Source organism: Aphis gossypii, chromosome 3, assembly GCF_020184175.1.
Source record: "Aphis gossypii isolate Hap1 chromosome 3, ASM2018417v2, whole genome shotgun sequence".
Taxonomy (NCBI): Eukaryota; Metazoa; Arthropoda; class Insecta; order Hemiptera; family Aphididae; genus Aphis; species Aphis gossypii.
In genome coordinates this window covers 45332319-45345728 of record NC_065532.1, presented here as the reverse complement: position 1 = coordinate 45345728, position 13410 = coordinate 45332319, and the positions used below count along the sequence as shown (strand labels likewise).

At 31.3% G+C, this 13410-nt stretch overlaps 1 protein-coding gene across 6 annotated transcripts in view; it reads left to right on the top strand.

The window, feature by feature from the left end:
* LOC114124553 (dual 3',5'-cyclic-AMP and -GMP phosphodiesterase 11-like) overlaps positions 1-13410 on the top strand; it is a 75355-nt gene that overhangs the window by 49698 nt on the left and 12247 nt on the right. For 5 of the 6 annotated variants that reach the window (XM_050203393.1, XM_027987844.2, XM_050203394.1 and 2 more), the window contains one exon: positions 12352-12553. In XM_050203393.1, coding sequence (XP_050059350.1) covers positions 12352-12553 — 202 coding nt within the window. Of the gene's footprint in view, positions 1-10658; positions 10897-12351; positions 12554-13410 lie in introns of all 6 variants that reach the window. The other variant, XM_050203396.1, reaches the window with a different exon arrangement.

Genomic DNA, 13410 nt, shown 5'->3' with positions numbered 1-13410 from the left:
ATCGTTATAGGAGTGAGAATTTTTCATCTATTGTCAAGTACGGTTTTTTTTTCATTTTTGCAAGCATTGTCATTTGTTATGTATTCAGATTCGGACCAAGATAAAATATGAGACGGCTTAGGAACATTGTTCTTGCGTTTCGTCGTTGTCAGCTCTTCTGATACTTTTTGTGATACTTTTATTCTGCGGGGGCTTTTGAATTTTCTACTCTGCATATAGTATATAGCTACAGCAGCAGCTATTATATAAATGTACGGCACTGTCTGTATATATAGTATATACCTACTGCAGTATAATATACACTATGCGGCTATTATACAGGCACGATTTTTTTATTTTTTTTTTTTCTAGGAATCGCACTATTTTTCGGAACGTTTTGCCGATTTTTACTGCACACCGATCGATTTTCCCCTGATAATAATTATTGTTGTCCGTTATTCGCTAAAACGAAATCCGTTTTTTCTCTCGTTTTCTCTTTTGTTTTTTACGTCAGCGCAAAACTGCGCTCGTATCGGTCTCGTGCACAATGAATACACACTGAATAAGTTGATAAGCTCTTTGGGTACAAGAAGATAACGTAACCCACGCACACGTAGGCTGTGTTATGACCCCAACCACGGCTTCGTATTCTATACGTGTGTGTTTGTGTTTGCGTGCAAGCGCGTGCGTGCGTGGTGTTATCGTGTTTTTTTTTTCGTTTTGGGTGTTCTTTTGGCCTTGATACGAACTACAATTGGCTCATTCATACTAAACACTGCTGTTGTTCCTCGCCACTCGATATATTAGTATTTTATTAAGAGGACGTCGTAATATACACAACAATCCGTCGTATTTATTTATCGCATTAATATTATGGTTATAATACGCTCAACGTATCGAATTTACATTTCGCACTATCGATATGGTTTTGTTCTAGTGTTCTAGTTAGTAGGTATTTTTTTTTTTTTTTTTGCACGTAAACTGACCTGCTATTATAATATCATCGAACCGTATTCCAACTCGCATACAGACCACGGCATTATTATAAATCGAAGAGTGCAGTTTTATCATCTTTTTTTTTATGTAAGTTTTTCGATTTAAAACGATATGATGAGACCTAGTTTTTTTAAACGGGACGATGGAATTATAAGTCGACGTCCTGATCTCGTTTTAAAATTTGATGATTTTGACAAAATCGCGTAATCGGTTTTGCAGAAAGCGTGTTGTAGGTATAATATTTACTCCACGCATTCACAATACAAATGCGTGTAACTATACATGTCGTTTGACAGTGTATTGCATCTTCGTAATATTTCACTTTACTCTAACTGGAACTTAAACCGCGCGTATTATATAATATATGTCTGTATAAACGGCAAGTCGTTTGTATTATAATATGTATATAGATTATATTGTATAGAAGTCAATAAAACTTATTCTGTTTTGACCAAAGAGAAAGAAATTTAAAACATTTCTCAAGTCTAGAGGTAAAAGGTATCTTTCGTAAAGGTATTGCTATACCTATGTTACCCCCGTTTCTAAATCTAGGTTGTTCGGAATATGACGTTTTAATTTGACCGTCAAACGTGTGTTTGGGAGTGTTTTTATTTAATTTTAATATTTTATTGATATTATTATTATTTTTATTTATTTAATCATAGTCATAATAATATTTATACGTTTTTGAATTTGAGTGTGATTTATGTGTACAAGTGTGCCACTCGTTCCTCCCCTATTGCTTTTGATTTATGTTTATGTTTTATGAGAAAATGTGTTATTAAATTTTGTATTTTATTTACGAGTAAATTATTTTTTAAAAGCCAGTAAATTTGCCGATTAAGTTATTGTTTTGTTTTTGAATTATTTATTATATACATATTTACATTAACTGTGTACATTTTCATTTAAAATATTTTAAATACTTGTAAAATCTTTATTAATTCGTTGTTCTTAAACTTTACCTTAATTATTTAAAGTTAATTTCGCATAGGTACCTATAAGTAGAGATATATTGTCTCAGGCTATAAATAAAACGGCTATAATCTTATTTTTTTTTTTAAATTTTGATTACACTTGTTTTTATTCAATGTATATGAAACTTTAATGTGTAGTATCCCCTCGATTCCCGTTAGCTTTGGGCGATGTTGAACAATATTATACTATTGTTATTAAAATATGTTGTATAATAATTTTGAATTTTACAGCCCATACCTATAGTATTTTCTATTTTATTTTGAATTTTCCAAGCTCGAAGTTAAAGTTCTAGTTACAGATTTATAGTTAAAATTCAAAGAAGGGGTTAAATATCGATGTTAAAATTATTGGTTACCGTCATAGATATTCGTAGACTTCATGGGCCAAGTATGTAAAACTGAAAATTAGGCGCTTTTCAATAATAGTATTAATAAAGTATTTTATTATATAACCATAAATTATTGTCAACATATTTCTAGTAATATTTATAAAAAAATATCTGACATTTTTAATTTGTCTATAACTTCTTTAATATCTATAGTTCGGTCTTTCCAGTTTCCATACCTTTTTTGAAAACGAAATTTTTAATATATGAATATTATTTTCTTTAAAATGTTAGAATAATATATAATAACCTCTTTACTATCTGGTTTATCACAATTTTTACTTTTATCCTTAAATATTATGGTAATGTGTATAGGTATTACATTTGAATGAATAATGTACACATAACATATAAGGGTAATTATATTTTTTCACTACAACGTATCATTAAAAAATATGTGATTATTTGAATAATTTAAATTCTGTGTTAGGAACTTCGCAATCCATTTAATATTTTAAAGATATTTTTTCTGTATGATGAAATAATGATACATAGTAAATAAATAAAAAAGTACAATTTTCATTCTCAAGAATGTAGAAAAATTCGAACGATTAATCAATTGAATGTTAGTTTCTAAACGTTTCTTATAAACGAGTAGTAAGTTATGATATTATATTTCCATTAAATTTTTACTTCTACGCACTGTGTATATATCATGCGTATATACGTGCAATATTTTACGAACCAACGCTTCTGCAGTTACATCAATGTATCAATTTTACATGTTTTGTAATAATACACTTCCGTATTATTTATGGTATGTGTCCGTATGATATAACGCTTTTAGGCAAAATATATTTTGAGCCATTGGCGTTGACCGATGGTCAAATAATATTTACCATCGGTCACGGGCGACGTCTGTGTGTATATATACTTGGCGAACTGTATACGCTTTATAATATAATGTACTTATACTTATAAAATATTACACACTTAATCTATTTACGCTTATTTTCGTTCAGGTGTATAATATTATTATTGTGGTGTCTGAATTCCGACGGCAATCGTCTGATATACAGACCTTCTAGAATGATTTATCGGATGTTGTACGTATAATCGAATATATCCACCGACAGCTTTTGTGTTCCAATCGAGTTAGGGGTGTTCGGAGGACAGTGAGACGGAGGGATGAACTTCACGGTATATGGTCGTCGTATATATTAAATGTTGAGATCGATGGCCACGTCATACGTATCTCGATTTGCCCCGTGTCGTATGGGTACACCGAGTATAGATTGTGTGTATACCTAAGACTGAAATATAATATAACAATATATGTGAAGTATATGGAAAAATAATAAATAAATAAAAACGGTGTCTGTCATCAATAACACTTGTGTCGAATTTACGTTATCGTTGATGTGTCCGTCTGTTCGGGGGTACCCACCTAATATATTATTGTGTAGTTTTATTATCGTCTGCGATGATGGATGGCGTCTAAATTCTTAACCTATACATTTTTATAATATTATTTAATAAGTGTTGTTGACAAAAGAAAATATTCCACTTAAACTAGCCGTCTTTCTTCTAATGCTTGAGTATATACACACCCATTGCGTTATTAAAGAAATTAATACATTTCGATTATACTATTATTTATTGAAGTAACATCGGGATAAAATACTCGTATTCATATTTTATAACACAGGAAAATATACAATTTTTTTTTTTTATGCTTTTAAAACGAACAGGTTTTATTGTGTTATAATGTGCTTGGTGTGGGTTAAAGCGTTATATGAATGTAGACGAAAACAAATATGTGTAGAATAATAATGCATTTATGTTTGGTTTAAAGGTCGCTTCAAATTAAAATCGGATAATATGAATTGTATATAGTGTTTTGTAGGTTTTTTTTTTACGTAATATATTATTTAATTCACTTGAGTATATTTCCCATCAGTTAACGTTGCCTACACCACTTATTCCTTATATTTAACTTTCAGTTCGAATATTACAATCAATTTAACCCATATATTTTATATGAACATAAATCTTCGTAGAAAATCAATAATATGGTACATTAACCGTCGTTTATTTCGTAATTACTAACAATAATGATAGCGCGCGTGCAAATTAAATGTGGTTGTTGATAGATTGGATGATACAGTGGTAACCAAAACTCATTTGAACCAAAAAACACACCCGAACCACACATACAGACGATTGAAAATTAAATCTACTAAAACAGCTCACCCTGCAGCAGAAACCGGCAGATAATATAATTTTATTTTGTGGTTTGATCGAATATAAAATAATAGCGATGTATTAGGCACCTATAAGGTATTGTGATTTATGTTTTAAATTTTCCATTCATATAATAATATTTTGATAAGAATATAAACTTTATACGTCATTTTATTACCTGGCGATTATTAGGATTAAATGGTAAATGATCACTCGAATTTAACAAATAATATAATTGAGAATTATTAAAATCGTTATACTAAATTGTTAATGACGTGTAGATATACACTAAACATAAAAAAATCGAATTGTATCTACATTATTTGAGCCTATGTCTGAAAAAGATTATGATTTATGATTCTCATTTGTTCGTGCCCACTTTAGAATAATTGTGTCAAATTTGTATTGTTTAATTTACACGTAGGTACCTATATTACCTAATAATGGATAGCGTATGTAGTAGCTGATAATTTTCTGAAGAAGATTATTATTATTATTTTTATTTTTTTTATTAGTAGAATAACGATAGCAGTCCTGGTACTACGGTAATATATTATGCATTGCAATGGTTAAAAACTACTTGGTGATTTTACGCCCTACACCCTAGGGGGGTACGGATAATAATATTAATAATGGGGCCCTCCCTAGTTATACACCGATCATGGTGTTGCTTACCTGTTATGCGTAGAACGATTTATTTGAGTTTGACAACGATAATAATTTTTGTATAATCTGCAGTAGCTCAATATTATTATAAATATTATCTATTGTACTATTGTTTATTATATTCACGCTCATATAATATTATACACCATGTATGCGCATACCGAATCGACACGACAAATTAACAGTAAAATTGACTTATATAATGAAAGTGCTAAAATAAATAATTACCTTTTATTTGCGTATTATATGATTTTAACGCTATATGTTTAATTTGTTTATGAAATTGTGGTATTGAATCGTATGGTACTATATAACAATTTAGACAAATAATAGTATACACTATATACATATTGTGCGCAAATCGAGTAAATAGCTGCAATCTGAATAATTTTTAAATGTCGTGCGAAAAGTAATAAAATTTCTACGAAAATTTGCGCAGTTATCGCTTATATGTTATCGTGAGTTGTTCTAAAGTTCAAAAAATATTTCTGGTCGATTGTCAATCAACTACAATATACTTAATATACTATAATATTATACTTAACAGTGTATAGAAAATTAGAAATTTCGTTTCGAATTTTACTCTACGTATTATTATTATAATGCACGCGCATATTATACCGCGAATAACTGCAGAACAACGCACCTACAGCACAGGTCGTATCGTCATTATAATAATCATACATACACTTGCTGGGTACCTACTTAAATTCCAAATAGGTTTTAAATCTGCTTTATACACATTAAACACCTAATATATTTAAGATTTTTTTTTTTTTCACGAACTTGTTCGACGTGACACACAATACACACATAGGTACCTGCAGTATTATAACCATAACTACCAGCTAACCGCATAGGCAAACGGTCTCGTTGATAACTCGCCGAAGTTGCGATAATAGTGCACGCCATATGCATGCACCTTATATAACGCGTTATATTATAAAACGCACACACAAATCGTTTTAATATCACATAATACGTACACACACGCGCGTGTATAATATGTATTACCATCGTATTAATATTATATTCGTTTATTATAATATTTTATACGGTTTATATTATATTATATACAAATACAACAATAGTGCTGTATATTATATATACGGACGGACGTGTGCTTCACTTCGCAATGATAACCGGCTCTTATCGCGATTTATCAACCACATTTATTATACACACGGCGTATCTCCATTTCTCCCCTCCCATCCCCTTTCACAAACACGCTGTATACTTAATCCAACAGCCTACGTGCCCGTCGGCATGCGTAGCGGCTGTACGGTAAGTCGTGTCGAGGCACTTGTACGACGTATTGACGTTAAATCGTCATCGTCGTCGTCGGTGCGATATTGTATGTTTTTTTTTTTTTTTATGTATCTTTCCGGCCCCCGCGGCGGCGTTTGTGTGCTTTGTCGTAATCTGGCGAACAAATATCGTTAACCTCATACGAGTCTATTATACAATTTATTACATTATAATAAACTCTCGTATCTATATCGCAGTGGCGGCGTGAGACCGCGCGACGTAGGTACACCATCTGAAGTTCGACCGAGGGACTGATTTTTTTTTTTTTCTAGTACAACTTTTGATACACGAGGGTCCCCCTCCCTGCAGCCCCCCTCTCATTATTCTATTTCTTACATAAGTACGTCTTATAACAGTGTAATAATATGCGCCTATTTTATTTGTGAGCTACTTGTAGATGTATGTGTGTTTTGTAAGTTTTGTTTGTTTCGTGTGGTTTGAGGTTACACAGACACTTGTGAATATTATTATATTATGATGTATAGTTGATAATGCTAGTGCGGTATTCGTCTCGATCCTGTTAGAGTCTATTAGAAGTGCATGCCGCATATCAATGAGATGCTCATCGATTATTGCATAATATGCATGTGCACTCAAAAATAATGACTGTGTATCGTGGGTATATTTGACAACTGGACAGGACGCATTTCGAAATTGACGCGAGCAAAATATTGATTCGACAGTGCAGGTACATTGTACGCATATGTATTTATACGAGTGTAATATGCAGACGAAACGTATTGTAGGTATGTATGATGCAAAATGATTTTTTTTTAAAAACGAAATAGTGACTTTAGTTTGCTATACCTAAATATCTTAAATAACTATGATTTAATTTGTTTTATTTGATCGTTGTGGAATAAATATTAGTACTATAGGTGATATTATTATTAGGGTTTGGATTTCAATGCAAGGTGAATTATTTTTTTTTAGGTATTCCGGGAAATGCTTTCTGAGTAAATCGCATTAGATTTGTTTTTACATTTTTAGCGTTGGCATTGTTAAACGAACTTTCAGTGTAAATTATAGGATATTCAAAGTATTATGTCAATTATAATTTTTAATAATAACCTATATGTGTGTTATTACATATATTATAAAGCATACTATTTTTAGTCAACAATAAACTATATTGATCCAGTATTTTGTGCATCAAGAGTTTGAGAAAAATGTTTTTTCTAATAATACGTAAATCAATAATAGAATAGTGTATACCAATAAAGCCTAACGGCGAGTAACGAGTTTGGTTTTTTATTTTCAACAAATGTGTGGGGTTGGGTTATTACATACGTAACTACGCGTAAATCGCGTGTTTGTCGTAAGCGCCGCACCCGTTTGTATAAGATGCGCATTTGGTTTGGTAATATATATTCTGCACTTTAGTATTTCCGGTCGGAAAAGCGATAACCTAACTCCCATCAGAAAACTCTTTATAATACATACATTACACGAACGTTTAATATTTATTATCGTTTATGTCTCTTCGAATGATTCGATATCATCCAATATGTGTGTTCGATGTTCTGCCATAATTATTGTTACTGATAATTAATACGCAATAAATAATATTAATATATAATATTATGTTTATTACATATTAATAACATATGTTCACCTATATAATATGTGATTTACAATTTGCGTGGTGTATGTATAGTGTACGACCAACTCTCATCGGGTGCAGTTCGTCAGGTCCTTCGAAGTATTTTACATTATGCAGTTATTAATTGTGGTTAACGAGGAGGATTTTATTTTACGTTTGTGGCATCGGTGTTCAGTAAACGGAACTCGGCTGCAGTGGTAAAGGGTGGTTCATCGACGTCGTTGTTCACATATTAGCCTACACATTGTATATACATACAAACGGCCATGTATGTATAATTGTACAATGTACATATCATATATGTATATACATGCGTTATTGCATATTATAATATGCATATTATACGGGACCGGGATAATTGGTGAAAGAGTTTTTGCTCGTGAAAGCTGATAAAACGGAGAAAGGATAAATACGGATCATTGAACCTCAAAAGACTATAGAAAATGAAAAAAAAATTCTTCCGAAGTCTTCGCGTTTATTTATTAAAAATACTTAAAGCAGAAACAAATAACGCTGATGGGGGTTTTTAATAACCGTTTTTACAACTGTATTTTATCGAAATTGGTTTCGTTCCCTTTATTTTTTATTTGTATATATATTTCGATGCCCCAAATGTTTGTCGATAGTGTTTGATTTTCATTGTATACTCAGAAAATTATCCTTTACTTGACTGAAATCGTCTGGTCACGTGGACCTATCCGTGTATTTAATTTAGTATACTTATTGTAAAAGTTAAAATAATATCAGTGGACTCATTGTTCTCAAAATTTTAATTGCTAAACAAGCTTTATGTGACTTCGATAGTCCGATTTTGTCAATTGTAATATTAATTTCTTTCGTATAATTGCCATGTCAATTTTTTTGTGTTCGAAAATGTATTGTTAAAATATTTTAGCTCATGTTACAGAATATTAATTTAAACGTAGGAACAGGAAACACAGCAATAGTGCGATAGTTTATTATATTTTTGGAGAATTAAAAAAAAAAAGTTTACGAGAATTGGTGAGTTGTATTTACAAGGTTGTTCAAATTGAATCGATGAATTTATTGAATACTTACAATCTGTTTTTTATACAATAAGTAAATTATTTGTTAAAATAATATAGTGGCATTGATCACAGTTGAGACAATGTCAATTGAATTAACTTAATTAATAATTATTTACATTGGCCAATTATTCCGGATTGTCCGGTAGTGTTTTGTATATGGTTTCGTGATGTATAAGGGCTTGAGTAATAATTGTAAAAACTGTTATTATTTATTATTATTTTTTTATATTTATTTCAAAATAAATAAAACTGATTTTATTAAAAACAGGTATGGACTATGCCTATGGTGACTAGATATAAAAAACCAAAAAAGGTAGGTTTTAAAACTTTGCTCCTCTATGTATAGGTAATTTTCTGTAATATTTCAAAAATGTTTAAAATTCCATTAGGTAATAAATACTACTGTTAAGAACACTATTGTAATGCATTAAAAAAAAGTACTGTTCTATAAAAAAGCGAATACTATATTCTGGTCTGGTCACTATAACTATGCCTCAAAGTTTGTAATTTTACTATTTTTACTCTGGGGTGTCTGTTTTTCTGTATATAAAAAGAAGAACACTTGATTGTAAAATTATTTGATTCCTCGGTTGTTTAAAAATCAAAAATAATAATTTTCCATAATAACAATTTAGTGAATTCAGTTTTAGCGCATAACGGGTGACCACAAATTAGGTTGTTGACGAATTAGTTATCATTGGAAAGGGGAGATACGTTAATATTGCACATATATTATTATTATTAAATATTCATACGAGTTGAACAATATTACGAAATAAGTAACTAATTGGGTTTTTCAAATAATAGTTGTCGTACAAGATTCTCGACCTCCACCATCATTTATTACCATTATTTAGTATTTACCATACATATTGTTATTCTGTTTGTCTGCGATCGGAGTCCGGAGAATTCAAGGAGTCGTTATATATACGTTACACATATTGGGCATCTTTGTATCAATAAGAGGAGTAGGTAGATAAATGCAACCAAGTAAAAATTATATAATTTAAGTTCAATGACTAACAGGTGTGGCCACTTCTGTTATAATCTGTTTAGATTTAACACTCAGGTTCACGTACCTATAAAAACTAAAATATATAGGTCAGATCTATGGAAATAAAAACTATATAGATGAGCGTATGTGTGCTTTGTCATGATGTTTTGTTCGGTGTTTTTTTTTTTTTCAGTTATTGCTATTACATTAGTACAATAGTGGTAATTTATAGATACGTACATTTTTCTAAGGACGTATTTATCTGATTTCGTACGGTTCGTTAAGAATGGTTTGATAGCGTACAAATTATATGGACGGGTCGAGACGCATACGATGGTGACGTTTCGCTTTTAATTTCCGAACCCGTCATAATACAAGTATTATATAAGTTAGGTTTATTTTCCGAGCTGGAATTCTGTTACATTATGTACGACCCGAGTATTGGTTTTTTTTTTTTTTTTCAAAGAAATAACGAACTCTCCCCTTACTTTATGTTGTGTGCCATTGCGTGTGCAGAGGACGTGGCGTCTGCCTTTAACTCGCCGACAATATACTCGTACAACAATGACAAGGTCACCTTGTAACGTCCTGCGGAACGGTCGAAATTTAATGGCGGTGCAGCTATAAGCACACCGCGTGATGGTGCATTGTTCAATGGGACAAACTTTTGGTATGGGTCACCATCGGTACCGTCGAACCAAATACCGCCACAACAACAACAACAAAAACACCAACAACAACAACGACGATGCAGGTACCTGAACACGTTACAAAAAGCAAAAAAAAACATTAACGATTTAAGTCTCATTTATATATTATTATAATTGCATGGCCTGTATGCAACTCGACGGTGACGTGTACGTCCGTACATTGTATAGTGGTTGATTTTTTTTTGCCTTAATTTTGTCGTTCGCACCGATTATTCTCAGAAAGTCAAATTTATAACCGTTTTCATTAATATTTGTAAGGATTAATTGTATTGTTATAATTTTTTTTTTAATTTTTATAATTTTTCCACAAATTATGTATGCTCTTCATAATATATACGCATATTATGGCTGACACAGCTTTTTATAACCAATCGACTCGATGGAAATTATAGCAAAATCAGGAATCGGTCGACCGCGCTAAGTGATTGCAGTGCATCTCTCCCATCATTCTCTCACATGCGTACCTATATTATAATCGTATATGCATAAAATAATCTTGCTTTGTATTGGTTTTGAATAATATTATTAGGAAAATGTGTTTATTATATAGGTAGGTATCATCAATCCGGTATACATATTATACTCGCCGGCGGTACACTTTAATCACGAGGGTATTGATAAAGAAAACAATATTTTAATGACACAAATGATAATAAATAAATATCCACGTCTGTCGGGCTGCCGCACACGAATTAATTCGGTCCCGATCAGACGATGGTATACATATTTTATACCGCGTATATTATAATATGTATATGTGTATATAATTTATGTGGATTCTGATCGAAGGTTATTAATCATCGTATATTATAATGTTCTTTTTTTTTTCGCGCATACCTTCTTTTTACCGGCTTGCTATTAAATTTTGTTTTCATCGCTGCACTATGCTCTCAGAACTCAAACTGGTGTATATGTTTTACAATATTATACGTATATATGGATTTTTATATGTTTTATTATTATACTTACTATATAATATATGTATATTGTATACACGATATTTGTATACATGGGATATACAATTTATTCAAACAGTTGTACGTGTGACGGTGTGAGTGTGTCCTGTGCGATTGTGTTTGTTATATTACGATGACATTGGTTCGAGAATATAACACACTTGCTTATAGTCGTATAACATATTTAATAAAGTAGTTGGTACTTTATATTGTGTTTAAAAAAAATAAATAATACGAAAACGTTGAAGTTTATAATATCATATATTTGTATATATGCTATTTGGCATCGGTTGAATTATAATCACCGTCGTTTTAGTATAATATAAGACGTCCGTTAATTTTTTTACCCGTATTTGTACATACATGGCACGTGCACTGTGCTTATTATGCGATGTAATTATACTGTACAGATACAAATACTGTGCGTAAAAAACAGTTCCGTTTTCGGCATATTATATGCGTCTTACGTGCACATCATTCGTATACGTATATTATATACTTATATTATGATTATACTTACGTTGGTGTATCTTTTTGTTATAGGGTTGCCCAGAGGAAACGCCGGGGAGGACCTGCGAATGACTGCAGAGCCCTGTGGTGGCGGAGAACTGATTCGGATCACTACCCTGTCGTCGCCGGGACCGCAAAGTCCGTCGTCCAGGAGTCAGCACTATGACCCGGAATACGCGAAAATCGAAGCGTGGCTCGACGAGCACAGGGATTTCGCTTACGATTATTTTCTCAGGTATATAATCGATTTTGATTTTTAAATGGATACTTATTTTAATACTGTAGACTGTAACTCTATACGTATTATACTATTATATATTGCAGATTACTGTATCATTTTGTACACTCTTTAACGTCCTACTCCGATCGGACTGGTATTTGATAATATACTATAAGAATATTATTAAAATAATGATAATGCAATATGAATCTCCTCAATAGAAACCTTATGTTTAATTAATATAAAAAATAAATCGTAAGGTGTCTTTTATAGAAAATCCACGTTTTATATAATATATATATGTTGGTACAGTAAAAGTCGTTTATAATAATTACAACCGTTGCAATAGTGAAAAATAATGGTTTAATGACTCATATAGGCCCTAACGTCCCAAAAGTAAAACTTTTATTTGCAACTTAGTTGTTTATGACTACTGTTTATTTATGACCTGTTTTTCTGGTCTCTTGAATGGCAATTATTACTCATCTGTCATCATAAACAACATGTCTAGTGTCTACTGTAGTGGACAGTTGCATCATGTTTAAAAGATTAAATTTATCCCATCGCATTATTTGAGAACGCCTAATTGAGAATTGAAAATAAATCGTTATTAAATTCCACCTCAGAGTAAATTTTTCAGTAATTCAGTGCATTATTCAACCATAAAATTAATTTTTTTTTACTAGCTAAATATGTACAATTGATTTATTTAAATAGTTAGATTATGTAACATTATTTGCTCAGTATATAGTATATACAGCTAACGCACTGGCTCACACTTAACCAATTTAATTTAAAGCCATATTAAATATATGTAAAGTTAATTATCCTCAGTCGTTCGAATTTTAATTTTGATTCGTCGTTTTCAAAAA